The sequence below is a fragment of the Salmo salar genome, chromosome 01 (genome assembly GCF_965601325.2).
Source record: "Salmo salar chromosome 01, fSalSal1, whole genome shotgun sequence".
Lineage (NCBI taxonomy): Eukaryota > Metazoa > Chordata > Actinopteri > Salmoniformes > Salmonidae > Salmo > Salmo salar.
The window spans coordinates 60,349,883-60,367,770 of record NC_138291.1 but is presented as its reverse complement, the minus strand read 5'-3'; the positions used below and the strand labels follow the sequence as shown (position 1 = coordinate 60,367,770).

The 17,888-nt window shown below is 43.1% G+C and overlaps 1 protein-coding gene across 5 annotated transcripts in view; it reads left to right on the top strand.

Moving 5' to 3' along the window:
• LOC106606442 (Golgi-specific brefeldin A-resistance guanine nucleotide exchange factor 1) overlaps nucleotides 1-17,888 on the top strand; it is a 119,821-nt gene that overhangs the window by 64,312 nt on the left and 37,621 nt on the right. For all 5 annotated transcript variants that reach the window (XM_014202687.3, XM_014202667.3, XM_014202673.3 and 2 more), the window contains 4 exons: nucleotides 8,839-8,970; nucleotides 14,388-14,506; nucleotides 14,991-15,099; nucleotides 15,545-15,605. In XM_014202687.3, coding sequence (XP_014058162.3) covers nucleotides 8,839-8,970; nucleotides 14,388-14,506; nucleotides 14,991-15,099; nucleotides 15,545-15,605 — 421 coding nt within the window. The remainder of the gene's footprint in view (nucleotides 1-8,838; nucleotides 8,971-14,387; nucleotides 14,507-14,990; nucleotides 15,100-15,544; nucleotides 15,606-17,888) is intronic.

Here is a 17,888-nt window from a genome sequence, read left to right as displayed (position 1 = left end):
ACGCTTTTGAAAAGCAGCATGTCTTCAACTTTGTTGCATTCATCTGACCATGCAGAGTGAACGTCAAAGTACTTGTGACTCCGTGGTCAAGCAACTGCTCTCTCCTTGAGTGACAGGGGGCAGGGCTTGGTGTGGTTAGCAGCAGAAAGAGGAGGGAGAGAGACTCAAGTAGCAAATTAAGTAAACTATTAAAACTGACATAGGCACAGAAGTTGCGTATCACATTTAACAAACCAAACATTGAAATACCATTATAGAAGGTAAAGTAAAACTCAAACCGGTCCTTGTATCAATACCAGTATATAGTAAAATACGGTATACCGCCCGGCCCTACAATCCACCCAGTGATGGCTAGGGCTGACACACAACTCACACAAGCCAAACTACCCCTCCATCTGTGAGAGATTGGTGTCCAGGGATGTAGACAGCCCTGGGTAGCTGGTGCAGAGGGGGTCTGAATCCTTCTGTTCCGGAAGCGGGGTGAAATGCTTGTCTCCCATCAGAGTCTTGTAGAGCAGTGTGAAGAGGTCCTCTTGAGCTTGATCCTCTTGCTTGCCTACTTTTAGCTTTTCTTCTTGGCATTACTTTAACTTTAAATGAACCATCCTCTGCCTCTAGGGAGCGATGTACCGAGACCGAACAACCTAGCTGATGGTCCTCCTGGCCAGGAGGACGTGCTGGTACCTGCTTTCTTCATCATTTGTAGCAGAGCCTGGGGAGTGGCCACTGCCACGGACCAGAGCTAGGACGGGTCTCAGGGTACAGAGGCTGAGTGAGCCCGAGTAAACAATTCAAGCTTAGGCTTTTATTGTATAATTTTACAAACCCGAAATGCTCAAGAATAAGGAACTTAAAGTATAACTTCAGTTGCTAAGGTTTCTCTTAAACTAAATCTTATCTCCCAACCTATCTGCTGCTGTCTCCAGTCCTTTCTTCCTTGAATGTGAGCAGCAGCAGCCTACTCAACTGTTTGGGCTAATTAAGGATTCTCAGCTAGCCTCTATTAGCCTCCTAACTGGGAAGGTGCTGGAAGGCACCCTAAGGTTTAATGCCAATGTGCTAAGAATGTACATTTTTAGTCTGAAAAGTGAACCTAGATATTGTACTGTGCACCTGTGCGTGTTGTTTTTTGCTGTTCACTTTTGAAGCAGCCCTCTCAGAAATAATGTTCTGCCTTGATCTCGTACTGATCTCTGCTGATTTAGTTTTTCTACTTGACTTCAGATTCACCATACATACATCTGCAACAAACAAGAACAATGCTACATTAAGTAAAAAAAACTGATATGAATGTTGATATCAGGACATTCTGAGGGTCTTGTGAATCTCTTCTACTGGTGCCTACAGTGCCAGTTAAGTAGGAGCTCAGCTCCTCGTCCCTCCTAGTATTCCATGTGTTAAGCCCTTTCTGCTCCACTGCCAATGTGCATACGTTAGATGGCACGGACTGAGGTGCTTTCCTGGGGGCAAAGGATCAGGCTCTCCCTGTCTCTGCTTTGGTCGGTTGCAGAGGTAGGCCACACATGGCTGCTCACACCAAGCAGAACAATGGGCTATAGTTCCAAGATGGCCAAATGTCCTCTAACAGCCTCAGAAAATGGTTCTAACACACACACACAGACAGACAGTTGGGAGGCAATTTACATGGATGGTGAGTGACTTTCATCCTCTCTTTATATAGGGCAATGTCAGCCAAAGGTCAACCTGGTTATGGTGTGATCGTCTCACTGTGGTGGTGCGGTCGTCTTTATTTATTTCACTCTACAAGCCCTGGAGATTGAGCTGAACTACAGAGCCATATTTAGCCTTTATTTAAGAAGATTGGGCAGGCCAGCCAGAGACTGTCCGATGGCCTAGCCCTTGCTTACCGATGGCCAGTCGGATCAATACAACACAATTGAGTTCTCCAAGCTGAGGGTCTTTGAGACGCAGCCGTGGCACTTACGGGGTGATCGCTTTTGATGAAGTCTTTATCAGCCTCTATTGACAGATTCAGTTGAGCAACTTCCTCTCCCGTCCCTTGCTCCTCTCCCAACTGTAAAGTAATGGATACTAAGCCCCCTCCTTTAAAAGTTTCTAAGAGCTGATGGAATGATTGATAGGAACACAACCCCTTTAAGTTTGTTTTTGTTATTTCTGCCTTGATATCTGATGGAGGAAATTACTTTCCAGCGGAGTTCAGGTGACCCCTATGGTTCTTTGAGACCGTTGTTCAGTCCGATACTGCAGCTTTGTGGCAAAACTTACACCAAATGGACCTACCCCATCAAAGGAGCATAGAGGGAGAATACAAAGAAAACATCAGCTCCCCCAAAAAAATGAAGAAAAAGAAAAAGCAAGCGGGAGGAGATTTACTTTTAGAAGCAAGTCTAAGAGCAACCTGGCGTCCGATGAAGGATTGTGGAAATTTCGAAATGATTACATATTTGATTTCCAAACATGCCGCGGGGGTATTGGATATCACAAGCTAATGCGTGGCGGTCACATGTGCACTGTTGGAAATTTGGTCGAGGCTCGTCTCAGCCTTTGAAGTCACAAGTTGTTTTTTCGCGTTTAGAGTAGCTGCTCCAGAGGAAGCCTAATCCATGTGATATTGCTATGGCAAGCAGTATTTCTACACAACACTCCAAACAGTGTTCGTGACTCCACTAATTTGCCGTTGTTGTTTTACCTGCTTTGTATTTTGCAGCCCCTCTAGACCCCCATCTCTCTCTCTCTCCTCTCTCTCTCTCTCTCTCTCTCCTCTCTCTCTCTCTCTCTCTCTCTCTCTCTCTCTCTCTCTCTCTCTCTCTCTCTCTCTCTCTCTTAGTTACCCTCAGAGGGAGCTGTTACCCAAGCCTCTGTGGATTGGCCCGAGGTGGTTTCCCAATCGCGAGAGATGCAAGGCGAACTGGATTTCTGTGAATTGATTAAGAGGAAGATTTGGTTCATGTTCTGCAGCTGTGTTTGGTTGGCTCAATGATGTAACCTGACTTGAATCTTTAATTGATACACCGCAATCTGCCTCTTGTGGGTGCTTTAGAATAAGTTTGTTCATTGTTTTTCACTCTATGTCAATTTTACACATCTTTTGTCATTGTTTTGGAATATGTAAACGTACAAGCACTGTTGTCGGGCATTATGGGATTTCTTCCAGTCGCTGTGACCCTGCTGCACCACCAGAAACCCCCACCCCCACACCAAGCCCAGTCACTCTCCAGTCAATTTCATTAATGCTAAATCCCACATCCTACACAGCTGCCTTTAAAAAGAGCTTTTGGAAATTGAGTTGTAATAAGATACCGTGCGCTACCAAGGTGAATAAGAGGCGGTTCTTGAATGCCTCTCTCTCTCTGTGTCTCACCCTCTGTCTTTCGCTCTGACACACACACATTTTGCTCCATGTTGTTCCCATCTCTTACCGTGCTGTAGCAGCGGGAAAAGGTTACAGCCTCCACAGCAGCTAATTCCCCATTGATCTGCCCTGGGGCACCATAGCTGTTTACACAGACCTTTTATAGAGAGCAAAGCATATTAAAGGCAGAGAAAAGTCCGCACACTGCTGTTGACCACTCTGTTCTGCATGTTTGTGCACAACAGCAGAACTGAGGGCTAAGGTCCTACCGAGACTTCCCACACTTGGTTGGGATTTGCAAATCCCACTGCCATAAGGGGAGATATCTGAGAGCATTAAGATATTGGAAAATAATATTGCTCCTTTTTCAGAGTAGAGGCCATGTGATCTCTAATCAAGTTATTTTCTTATTTGTATACAGTGCATTAGGAAAGTATTCAGACCTTCACTTTTTTCACGTTATGTTACATTAGCCTTACTCTAAAATGTATCATTATTTTTTCCCTTCAATCTATACACACAATACCCCATAATGACAAAGTGAAACAGGTTTGTAGAAATTTTAGCAGATTTGTCCACTGTCCCACAGTTGACAGTGCATGTCAGAGCAAAAAACAAGCCATGAGGTTGAAGGAATTGTTCGTAGAGCTCCGAGACAGGATTGTGTCGAGGCACAGAACATACCAAAACATTTCTGCTGCATTGAAAGTCCCCAAGAACACAGTGGCCTACAATCTTTTTTGTGTATTTTTTTTGTACTTTTTTAGCACTTTTTCTCCCCAATGATATCCAATTGGTAGTTAGTCTTGTCCTATCGCTGCAACTCCCGTACAGACTTGGGAGAGGCGAAGGTCGAGAGCCATGCGTCCTCCGAAACACGACCCTGCCAAGCCGATCTGCTTCTTGACACGCTGCTTGCTTAACCTGAAAGCCAGCCGCACCAATGTGTCGGAGGAAACACCATGCCACAAGGAGTCGCTAGAGCTCGATGAGACAAGGACATCCTGACCCGGACTAAGCTGGGCCAATTGTGCGCCGCCTCATGGGTGTCCTGGTCGGGGCCTGCTGTGACACAGCCTGGGATCAATCCCGGGTCTGTAGTGACTCCTCAAGCACTGCGATGCAGTGCCTTAGACCGCTGCACCACTCGGGAGGCCCGCCTCCATCATTCTAAAGTGGAAGAAGTTTGGAACCAAGATTCGCTGGTCTGATGAAACCAAGACTGAACGCTTTGGCTTGAATGCCAAGTGCCACGTCAGGAGGAAACCAGGCACCGCTCATCACCTAGCCAATACCCTCCCTACGGTGAAGTGTGGTGACAGCATCATGCTGTGGGGATGTTTTTCAGCGGCAGGGACTGGGATACTAGTCAGGATCAAGAGGAAGATGAACGGAGCAAAGTACAGAGATCCTTGATGAAAACCTGCTCCAGAGAGCTCAGGACCTCGAACTAGGCCCGGACTTGAACCCGATCGAACACCTCTGGAGAGACCTGAAAATGCTGTGCAGCGACATCCCCCCCATCCAACCTGACAGAGCTTGAGAGTATCTGCAGAGAAGATTGGGAGAAACTCCCTAAATACAGGTGTGCCAAGCTGGTAGCGTCATACTTAAGACTCAAGGCTGTAATCGCTGCCAAAAGTAATACAACAAAATAGTAAAAGGTCTATATAGTTATGTAAATGTGATATTTCATTTTTGTTTTGAAAACATTCATTATGGGGTATTGTGTGTAGATTGAGGGGGGAAAGCAATTTAATCCATTTTAAAATAAGTCTGTAACGTAACAAAATGTGGAAAAAGTGAGTAAGTCTGAATACTTTGCTAATGTACTGTACAGTGCTTCTTCCTTTAAAAGTTATGAGCTTATGTCGCAACCGTTAGTGGTAGATGGTGGCATTCTGTCATTGCACCACACTATCACAAGGGGGAGTTAGAACGCTGATCTATCGGTAGTGTAGACTGTGGCAATTAATGGAGGCTTTTTCAGTCTGAAAGTCTCTCCTCTGGCATTAGAGTCCTGCATCAGGCAACACCAAAAAAACTGTCGGTGGTCCAGGAGACAGGGTCTTTTTCAGGACCCTGTCTTTCAAAGATAATTTGTAAAAATCCAAATAACTTCACAGATCTTCATTGTAAAGGGTTTAAACACTGTTTCCCATGCTTGTTCAATGAACCATAAACAATTAATGAACATGCACCTGTGGAACGGTCATTAGGACACTAACAGCTTACAGACGGTAGGCAATTAAGATCACAGTTATGTTCAGGGACACATTATTCCATTTCTGTTAGTCACATGTCTGTGGAACTTGTTCAATTTGTCTGTTGTTGAATCTTATGTTCATACAAATATTTACACGTTAAGTTTGCTGAAAATAAACGCAGTTGACAGTGAGAGGACGTTTCTTTTTTTGCTGAGTTTACAATGGGGGGAATTTCACTAGACATGTGGACTGACGATTTTCGAAAAATAGGCACGGTGTTCTCTCCCTCTAAAAACAGAAATAAATAATTCTAAATAACAAACGGGCTTTATTTACATGTTTTCCCCCTTTATTCAGATTACAATCTCTCACTTTCGATTATTTGAAACAAAATCATCTACAAAATATCGTTATTCTTTAAACAAGCCATAGCAAGTTGGTTGCAATTTCAGTTACAAAAAGGGGGGGGGGGGGGGGAGTAAGGACCTTGTCTGTCGGCCCTGCATTAAAGACCAAAATTGGTTAAAAAAAATTGTGATTAGTAAAAATATATACCAGTTTTATTTAAGGACCAAAAAATGGACAGCTGTGCCTTATAGATTGCAAAATAGGTGGGAAGACATTTTCGATGTACCAACTCCATGGCACATGGGAAGAGATTTTCGTTGTACCGACTCCATGGCACATGGTTTATGAATTGACACACAATTTCCCGTTCATTTTAACCTACTGCAGACCTAAAACCTATGGGTTTAACCTTCCTAAGGAATGATTATATTTGCGATAGAAGCTGCCTCTTAATGAGTTCCGAGCGCCGATCTGTTATCCAGCGATTATTAGTAATAATAATAATAATAATGAATGACAGAGCATGGGGACTGGTCTTGATAGATCAAGCAAATTTTTATTTGGGCATGTTAGGATTATTTTGCACTTCACTTGTAGTCACTTAGTAGCTTAGGCCTACAGTACTCTCGACTGGTCCAGTTGTACAGCGCCATATTTTCCTAACTGAAACCCTTAATTAAATCGCTTTAGCCGTGATTTCAAAATGAATCAGTTGATGCATTGGTCCAGAGCCAGGTGGTATTGGCGGAGAGTCACCTGTGAGCTCTGGAACTCGACCTCCTGTTTCTGGTGTTTTTTCTGATTTATTTACAAAATGGTCATTTTAAATGCCCGGCTACTCTAGGTGTGACAATCCCCCCCAACTTGCAATGTATTCAATGTTTATTTCAACTACATTTTAGTTGCACTTCCCCCCCAGCTCCACGACCACAGGTAAAACCTTGCTGAGATGATCGATGTATTTGTTGCATTGTATCGTCAATTTCTCAAGACAAAACGTCTTGATGGCCTTCACCAGTTCATCTTTGCTTGTAGGCTTACCGAGTCCACCAAATGCATTGTTTTCTAACCACATCAGGATTGCTCCATAACGAATTACAATGGGAATAAATATAATTGAATGACAGATATATTGGAATAAAGTAGGCTAATGAAGGCAAAAAATTGTTGCTTACTGGAACATCCAATTGTTATAATAGGATTTGAAGCAATAGCCAACCCGCGTTTGGTCAACTATTTCAGCACCGTTTCGCGCTGCTCTGAGACAAGCAAGACTACTTAATAAACATATACATTTTAAAACAGCTTTTAAAAATTGAATTAAATAATATATTTGTCCCATTGTAAAGTGTAGCCTAAAGGCCAAAATGGGCAAACTTGCAATGTATTCGATGCTTAAGTACTCTAAAACCAGATTTGCCCCAACAACGAAAAATGCATCAACCCCTACAAATATATAAATGTATTATTAACCCTGCATTATAATTGTATAAAAGCCCCTTAGATATGAATTTAGAATCCTCTAAATTGAATTAGATCTACTATTGTACAAGGACATTTTATTGATCTGCCAGTATTTTCATTTCGAGATTCCGGTAAACTCTTTGTTTCCTTTTGTGTCCTACCAATTATTATTGGATTATTCACCATGGCAACCAATAACATTTATTTCTTAGTTAGGTTGGCTTGTTTGCAGAATTTACAGCCTGCTACGCGTATTATTGGATTATTCACTCATTAATGGCTTTGGATCAAAATAAGTACCAACATTCTTTCTGATAGTCTTTAATAAATACATGTTTTGACCAAGTTAACCTGCTCGTGTTGTGTGTGTTCAATTATTTGTGACATTGTGGCGTTTTAAATCATATTGAAGATAGAAGACGCCTCTTAATGAGTTCAGAGAGCCGATCTGTTATCCAACGATTAGTTTAATAGCCCGGATACTGTAGGTGTGAATCCCCCCAACTTGCAGTGTATTTGATGCTTAAATACTTTTAAGTTTTACACAGTTTCTGTTCATCAACATCTTTATGTTTTCGTTAATAAAATAACGAGACTTTCAAAATACAGATGTTTATTTCAGCTACTGTACATCTCAGCTACGTTTTAGTTGCACTTTCCCCCAGCTCCATGACCATGGATAAAACCTTGCTGAGATCAATATATTTGTTGCGTTGTTGTATCGTCAGTTTCTCAAGCCAAAACATCTTGATGGCCTTCACCAGTTCATCTTTGCTTGTCGGCTTGGCAGAGTGACGGATACATTTTTCAGAATAAAGTAGGCTAATGAAGGCAACAAATTGTTGCTTACTGGAGCACCCAAAGTCATCCAATTGTTATAATAGGATTTGAAGCAATAGCCTACCCTCGTGTGGTCAACTATTTCAGCACCATTTCGCTCTGCTCTGAGACAAGCATGGGGACTGGTCTTGATAAATCAAATAGATTTTTCTCAGTTTCGGTGTTGGTTAGCCTACAATTAGAGTGTGGAAATGGTCGGATTATTTTGCTCTTAGTAGCCTACTCCCGACCGGTCATGTTGTACAGCGAAACCCTGAGGGGTTTCATTTTTCTTGGAATAGAAACACTATAATATTAGTCAAATTATTACATTTAAAATCAATCCCATATACTATGTTCTTACAAACAAGCTTTTAAATGATCTAGTACAGCCTATATTAAAAATTGTCAAATGCTTCTCAAAGATGCCCTCTGGTGCTCAAACTAGCATTAACGGCAACTATAGCTGACAATTAAATAACATGCCATAGAATTCTGCGGCAGCCCACAAGATGTGGCACAACTTTTAAAGGAAGAACCACTGTGTATATAGTTTTAAATGATCACTTAAATTGATCCACCAAAACACAAACCTACCAATACATTTAAAGCTGTTTGTATTCAGTGTTGCAAGTGTTGACTGACCTCTCCTCTCTGTCTCCGCAGAGCTGTCGGATGTGGAGCCCAACGTATTCCTGCGGCCCTTCCTGGAGGTAGTACGATCTGAAGACACCACCGGACCAATCACAGGCCTGGCCCTCACCTCTGTCAACAAGTTCCTGTCCTACGGCCTCATAGGTGAGCAGCACAGCTGTCATCATACATACAGACAGACCGGTCAGGGCTGTTGTCTAAGCATTTATGTTATATACAGAGAACATTGTATGGTGCTCTGTCAGTTATTTAGCCTTGATATTGTAAGTAATGTAGCATTGACAGAGATTTCTGTGTGGGACCACTACGTTGTTGTTAAAGACAGCTTTCCATTTGGAGGGGACACTTGTTTATATTGTCAATCTGTGAGAACACAGTCATCATGGACTCCCTCTGGCTCCAGGCATGCCAAGAATGACGAGTTCTGATTTATCGACGCTTAAATGGACTTGTTGTTTACTACAGAAATGGCACAGCCCGTCCTTGCTAGCATCATCATGGAAATATGGCAGGCGTCCGCCAGTTGTCAAAAGTGTGAAGAAAGCATGTATCACCAGATGTTGTTCTAAATGGCAGGGGTTGAATAAATGTTATCTCCGACGTCAAAACAGCTGCGACGCTTCGCTAAAATAAATAAGCTCCATTGTAACATTGAATAACACCATTTATCGCGTCCCTGTCCTGAACATGTTGTTTTTATTGGGCTGTAATTTTATCATTCAGTTGTTATATTGGCCAAATATCCGGTGAATACAACATATGTGGGAAGGGTAATTTGATTTCAGCTCTACGACCATTGCTTTTGGCATGTGTCCTAAGGTGTACCGTAGTTGTCTTTTTCGAGTCTGATCCCACAAGCCCTTGGAATACCTGGCAAACTGAGTCTAGATGCACGTCCTCACACACACACCACTCTCTCACAAACCACAAGCACACACCATCACAGATCAGCCTCTCACAAATCACTCCCAGAGCCCCTGTCTGTCACTCCAAACCCAACGCCTGCTTCCTAATCCTATAACCCCCCCCCCCACACACACACACCTCATCAGGGGAGTTCAAATGGGTGGGAAACCATGGCAACGTGACCCTGCAGCCCTCAAGACAATGGCCCTCCAGCGCAGAATGAAGAGAAGGATATGACACGCTCAGATATTACCCTCCGTTTGAATTCAACCCGTGTTCCTCAAATGCTGTGAGGTCTTTCCCAGCTTGTTAACACACTGAAGTCAACGGCATCATTTTTCCCTACACCATCTGTCTGCTCACACAGAAAGCGGCTCGTTGGATCACAGTCGTTAGACGTATTGAGGAACTGAGGAAACACTGGTTGTATTGGACTCTGATCGTACATAAATACATGCATTTTTCAACAGCATATTACTGTACAATGAATGTAGTGTAGTTAAATACTTAAACTTTCTATTAAAATGATAAATAATGAGAGTTTCAATGGAGATTCTGCATTTATAAAGTATTATGATTTCAATCGTAAAATAAATTCTACAGCTTTGATTAATTCAATTGATTCATTCTAGGCCTTCCCGAAAAGGTTGTAAAATACTGAAAATGATTTCTAAATGTAATCTGTTTAGACATTAACATCGTTATTCACTAGAATAACGTATTCACTTGAATAACTTATTCACCTCACTACGAGAATATGTCCTTACTATGGAGTTGGCCCAGATGTCTTGTTCATTAGCCAGTAAGTAGTGCCAAATTTACAGGGCTTAGTTACCATTTAAATCCAAATCGTTCCTAAGTACTGCCTTAGTAGTATTCTGGTACTTACGACATGGTCATTTAAAGGAAATGCCCGTACCTAGTCATTTAGAATTGACTGCGGAGTCAGAGCGAAACCTCTTACCTTAATAACCAGGTGAACTAGACGCACTGTCTCATGTTCATAGAGTCATGTGAGATTGAATGAACCATCTTTCAGTGTCGAAGGGCTTTTATACTAATGAGCCTGCTCCAGCAGTTCTGATTAGGCCCATCTCCAGTGAAAAGTCAACTTAGTATCCGTCCGTTCAGACATTTTATGAGAGCTGGCCGTCTATATTAGCTAAAGATATGACATGTAGCCTACATTAGTACTGCACACCTTGTAGGCCTACTCAATCGATGAAAACTTTGAAAAAAAATGCAATTTTGAAATTGCTTTCAACACCCCAGCCAAAGGAAATGTCTCAAATTAAGTCGTTTTTGCTCAATTGTCCACTTGTCACACCGTTGTACAAGCGGAGTAAGAGGTTTAAAAGGACTTCTGTTGGTGGTGAAGGACTGATACTAAGAGACAGGCAGAGGGCTGATCCTGTTGAACACTGCCATCTGCTGGCTGCAGTGCCAAAAATGTTCACATTTGCTGATCATTCACTCGTTTTTGATCATTTTATTTGTCAATTTGTAATAATTTCTCAAATGTTTCCCATTAGATGTATGGTAAGCCTAACGCTAATTAGAATCTCTCGATAGATTTCTCAACATCAGCTTACATTGATTAGGGATGGATTCACTTTGGCATAGTTTTTCCCCACTATAAAGTTGTCTGTTATGGAAACAATGAAGTTTTCTTCAAGTATCACAACTGGAAAGTCCAATTGCCAAAACATGTTAATAGCAGCGATAAAGCGGCCACTGGTGGCAGGCTAAATACGTCTGTCTGCTTTGTTGTATCGACGTAGTGGAGTTTTTTTTCTTTGTCTTTGAATGATTCCAGAGCTCTGTTGTCTCCTGTGTCTGTGATGTGGTGGAGAGGGCTCTGCAAGTTTGCACATATTCTTAATATCCCTTCCCAAGGCTCCTCTCAGGAGAAACACACCACAGCATGTAGCTTAGCCCTGTTGCTTTTACCCTGCGTGTCACTCCGAACATGTTCCCCTTGGTGTCGTCCCTTTGTCCCCCCCCCCCGTCAACCTTCCTCTGTTTGCAATGGGCCCTGCTTTACCCTCTCTGTCGCCCTGGGGGGTCCGGAAAAGATGGAAGGAAGAGACCAAGGGAAATCACACACACACACACACACACTCCCACTCGCACACACATTTCATTGAGTGAGGGCTAATTCCCCTCAATCTGTGGCCTGAGGTCTGCTGGCACGGAGGGAGTGCTGGCCTAAGCCCCTCCACTGATGGACATCCTGATCCCCTCCTCTCCAACATCCCTCAGAGCCTAGATGCACCACCACTCAGCCTGCTGAAAGCAGCCATGGCCACACCAGCCTCATAATGCTCATAGAACAGCTCAACTGAACATTTGCCTTCATTACCCGCTCAAAAGAGAGGTGCAAAATATCACACTGGTTTTCTAATTGTTACATCATATAGGCATTTATATATAAAAGATTTTTAAACATGAAGGCCAGTCAAGTCAACTTTTAATGCAGTGAAACTATTATTGCAACCTTTGAAGATGGGGTATTTTTACAAAAATGTTACCTGGGATAATTGTTGTAGTGCAATTCAATCACAATTGTTTTATAAAGCCTTTTTTTTTACATCAGCAGTTGTCTCAAAGTGCTATTCAGAAGGGGAACAGGTTAGCAAACTTGACTTCACTTACACTAAGGAAAAGTACACACCCTTTTGTTTGGTTTGAGGAGATGTATTGGTCGTTGTACAGTATGTGCCTCTGGGGTTTTTGTGTGTGGCATTCTGAAACTCTCCTCTCTCTCTTACTCGGCAGTCTGAATGTTCTTTTTTTAACGTCATACTACAGGACAGCTGTTCCAGCCACGCACGCCCAGCCAACGGTGTTATTTTAACAATAGTCCTCCCCTTAGGCTAGACTTTGCCAAGGGGGATTAGTATTTTATATCACTTCTGACATTCTGCTGGATAGCCCGTGGCTCCAGTTTCTGTGGTGGGATGAGATGTTTTCAGCCCAACTTCCGCAGTTGTCGTGACCCTCGCCTCATTGAGGGACTTTGGCAGTACACAGTTTCACTCGGCTAATCACGTTGCGCCGTTTCTCGGCGTTCACTCAAGTTTTTTTCACAGCGTCGACAAACGCTCCAAGACTTGACACACACTCATTCGCTAAACATCTCACCGATGTTTAGCGAATGAGTGTGTCAGTGGGCAGGATGGCACCAGCCTAAACCCTTCCCCCTTCCCCCTCCCCCGCCTAAACCCTTCCTATTTATCTGTCAATAGATAGAATGGTGTGTGGCATCAGACCTCTACCTGGAAAGGCTTTCACTTGTTATCCCTCTCCTTCCCCTAGTATGCTCTCTGCTTATTAGGCCAAGTTAATGAAATGCTCCTTTTAAGAGCGATGGGAAAGAAAAACATGCTGGCTCCAGGCCGCTGCCTGGCCTTGTTGGGTTTCAAAACACTAGCTCCTGTTGCCTACACAGCCAATTGGCCAGCACAACCCACAAAAGGCCACATTTGGTGATTAGATCTCCAGGCTTTGAAGGACCTTCTGGATGGACCATGCTAGATTGTGTGTGTGTGTGACCATCAGATGTAAGACTTATTGGCTCGACAGTCCACTCATGCAGCGCTATCACCTGTCAGAAAACCTGTCCTCTGCATTATCTGTTTGACAGCAGCTGTCTGTGCATTAAACATGCATTCATGTAATGATGCACTCCTAGATAGTTTTGTTTCATCTCTTGCCTTAGCATGGGGTCGTTCCTTGTCATTTCAGCAAGCCATGACACCCCCATCTCAGATTGTTCTGAAATCATTTCTGAAGCTAGAAACAGGTCAAATTAGCAATCCAATTTTTTTTTTTTTTTATATAATTTTATCTCTGAGAAATTAAGCTAATTGATTGCACGCAAATTGGCTATTTTAATTTATAGAAATCATATCATATTCAACAAATATTGTACCAAACATCCGATTTGGACCAAACCTTTTTCAAACATTGAGTAGATGAGGAATCCAAAGAAATTGTCAAAAGCCAACCACGGCTTTTGAAGTTGTTGGACATGAAGTGTGAAAATGCTAATATAGGTACCATTTATTTGCATTGGATTTGTGACACATGCTAAAAAGTTAGCATTTGAAACAGTGGACAACAAAACCAACACATGGATTGTTGTCAGACCTTGTCAATAGACTGTCAAAATCCTCTTCCTTGTGCTTTTTGAGGTGGAGCGACACTAGGTCTTTTACTTGACATTTTTGCTACTTTAGTTGTTCAATAGCTCAGATGACAAAAAATGTGTCCTCATTGATCGTATAGGAACAGAATAGTGGTTTAGTTGGTCTGGAAAACAATGTCTGCCACACAGGTATGTTCGTTTCGAGGTTGAAGGCCATCATAAGGATTTCCTTAACATCAAACGTTTCACAGATTGGCTTGTTGCACAGTATTGACATCTGATAAAAAGATGGCAATATCAATGTGCATTCCATATTTGAACATTGTCGTGTGCCTCACACAGTTCCAAATGGAGTTGTCACTTAAATTCAGCTGAAGTGTTGTGAGTGAAACTTGGCAGACTTGAGCCTTGAATGAGCAGTGTAAGAAATGAGCGGTTTTATAAAACGTCCGCTGATTTCTAAGGAGATGATCACATTGGCCATCTTGTCATCTGTCCTGTGCAGATGCTAACCACGAGGCGGCGGCGGAGGCCATCGAGAACATGGCGGATGCCGTCACACACGCCAGATTCGTAGGGACGGACCCCGCCAGCGATGAAGTAGTGCTCATGAAAATCCTACAGGTAATCTTACAGCTAAAATCTTACAGCTAAACGTGCACCAGATGATGATCAATCAAACAAGCTCAATGTCACCCTTTTCCCAGTTACCGGTAGTGCACATATTAGACACTGCACTATATGGGGAATGGGTTGTCATTTGAAACTTTATACAAGTGTATTACATGCATGAATACCCTGGCTGGATTCCCTTTGAGGTTGAACATTTACTGTACGATGGCATACCTCTTAAACAGAGGAGGCTGGTGGGAGGAGCTGGATGGGCTCATTGTAATGGCTGGAATGGAATAAATGGACGGTGTCAAACGGGGTTTCCATGTGTTTGATTCCAAACGTTCCATTCCAGCCATCACAATGAGCCTGTCCTCCTATAGCTCCGCCCACCAGCCTCCTCTGCTCGTAAAAGCCCATGTGGAACTGAGATGGCCACCCTGAATGTTACGCATGTACACACTCGCATGTATACACACTGTCTCTGCCTTGACAGGTCCTGAGGACTTTGCTGCTCACGCCCGTAGGAGCCCACCTGACCAACGAGTCTGTGTGTGAGATCATGCAGTCGTGTTTCCGCATCTGCTTCGAGATGCGCCTCAGCGGTGAGTTCTCCATCTCAGTAATTCTCCCAGTGATTGATGCACCTGGAAGGAACTGCAGCTAGTCCACATGCTTTGCTAGAAAGACACTAAGCTGTATTTTATGAAGGTTTTCCAGGGGAAAAATTCTGGAACTCATGGATATGAACCTGATTCTCACGTTTAGCTTCCATGGCCTCCGGAATCCTCATCACTCCAGCCTAACGTTTTGATGAGCTCTATCACTCAACTACAACTCTCACCCCCTCCAGACCTTCAGGCGTTAGTAGTTCACTAACCCCCCCCCCCTTACCCCCCAACCCTCCCTCAGTCCCTGACCTGTGCTTTAATAAAATGCCCTCCTTATCCAGGCCAAACATAGACAGACAAGAGGTCCCAGCCTGGCCTCGTTCCTCTTGTCCTCTGGGCTCTAATGGCACCTCCTCTGTTTGTTTTGCCCTCTCCACAGAGCTCCTGAGGAAATCAGCCGAACACACACTGGTGGACATGGTGCAGCTGCTGTTTTCCAGGTAACGGGAAGGGTGGGGAGATGTGTGTGTGAGACAAGCCCAAGCCTCTACACCGTACACTGGGACTGGAAAACTTCAGGAAATGAACTTCCAGTTTGTCTATAGAGAACCCTTTCAATTAGGATATTGGATTAGAGCGCCTACCATGAAAACCACTGGGAGGGAAAGTTGTAGGGTTAGGGCTTACCTCACTGTGCTGTGTGTAAATTACAAATCTGTTTAATTTTACAAGTTGCTTCATAATCAGTGTCTGACTTTTTAGTATGAAGATCATTTGGTGAACTTAAACTACCAACTGAAAATCCCAGTCCTCGTCATCAGACATGCGAGCCATTGGCTCTATAAACGACCATGTTAAAGCGCCAATGATAATCATTCAAGCTTTTTTATGCAAAAGTCAGTTTACCATCTACTGATAATGGTATAATCCCTGTCAAGCCTCAATTGGAATTATCATTAAATGCAGTGCCTTCAGAAAGTTTTCATACCCCTTGACTTTTTCCACATTTTGTTGTTACAGCCTGAATTTAAAATGTATTTAATTGAGATTTTGTCACTGGCCTACACACAATACCCCATAATGTCAAAGTGGAATAATGTTTGTTTTCTTTACATTTTTATAAATTCATAAAAAATGAAAAGCTGAATTGTCTTGAGTCTAAGTATTTAACCCCTTTTTTTATGGCAAGTCTAAATACACTACATGACCAAAAGTATGTGGACACCTGCTCGTCGAACATCTCATTCCAAATTCATGGGTATTAAAATGGAGTTGGTCCCCCTTTTGCTGCTATAACCGCCTCCACTCTTCTGGGAAGGCTTTCCACTAGATGTTGGAACATTAGTGCAGGGACTTCACATTCAGCCACTAGCATTAGTGAGGTCGGGCACTGATGTTGAGCGATTAGGTGTGGCTCGCAGTCGGCGTTCCAATTCACCGCAAAGGTGTTTGATGGGGTTGAGGTCAGTTCTTCCAGACCGATCTCGACAAACCATTTCTGTTTGGACCTCGCTTTGTGCACGGGGGCATTGTCATGCCGAATCAGGAAAGGGCCTTACCCAAACTGTTGCCACAAAGTTGGAAGCACAGAATCGTCGAGAATGTCATTGTATGCTGTAGCGTTAAGATTTCCATTCAGCGGAACTAAGTGGCTTAGCCTGAACCATGAAAAACAGCCCCAGACCATTATTCCTCCTCCACCAAACTTTACAGTTGGCACTAGGTAGTGTTCTCCTGGCATCCGCCAAACCCAGATTCGTCAGTCGAACTGCCAGAGAACACGTTTCCACTGCTCCAGAGTCCAATGGCGGCGAGCTTTACACCACTCCAGCTGATGCTTGGCATTGCACATGATGATCTTAAGCTTATGTGTGGCTGCTCGGCCATGGAAACCCATTTCATGAAGCTCCCGACGAACCGTTCTTGTGCTGTGTTGCAACCGAGGACAGGGGATTTTTACACACTACACACTTCAGCACATGGCGGTCATATTCTGTGAGCTTGTGTGAGCTACCACTTCACGGCTGAGCTGTTGTTACTTCTAGAAGTCTCCACTTCAAAATAACAGCACTTAAAGTTGACCGGGGCAGCTCTAGCAGGGCAGAAATTTTATGAACTGATTTGTTGGAAAGGTGGCATCCTATTACGGTGCCATGTTGAAAGTCACGAAGCTCTTCAGTAAGGCCATTCTACTGTTAATGTTTGTCTTTGGAGATTGCATGGCTGTGTGCTCGATTTTATACACCTGTCAGCAACGGGTGTTGCTGAAATGGACGAATCCACTAATTTGAAGGGGTGTCCACATACTTTTGTATATATTGCATTCGGGAAGTATTCAGCCCCCTTGACTTTTTCCACAGCCTTATTCGAAAATGGATTAAATAAACATTTTTCCTCATCAATCTACAAACAATACCCGATAATGATAAAGCGAAAACAGGTTTTTAGAAATGTTTGCACATTTATTAAAAAATAAAAAACATACCTTATTTACATAAGTATTTACCCTTTGCTATGAGACGTGAAATTGAGCTCAGGTGCATCCTGTTTCCATTGATCATCCTTGAGATGTTTCTACAACTTGATTGGAGTCCACCTGTGGTAAATTCAATTGATTCGACATGATTTGTAAAGGCACACACCTGTCTATATAAGGTCCTACAGTTGACAGAGCATGTCAGAGCAAAAAAACAAGCCATGAGGTTGAAGGAATTGTCCGTAGAGCTCCGAGACGACAGGATTATGTCAAGGCACAGAATTGGTGGAAGGGTACCAAAAAATGT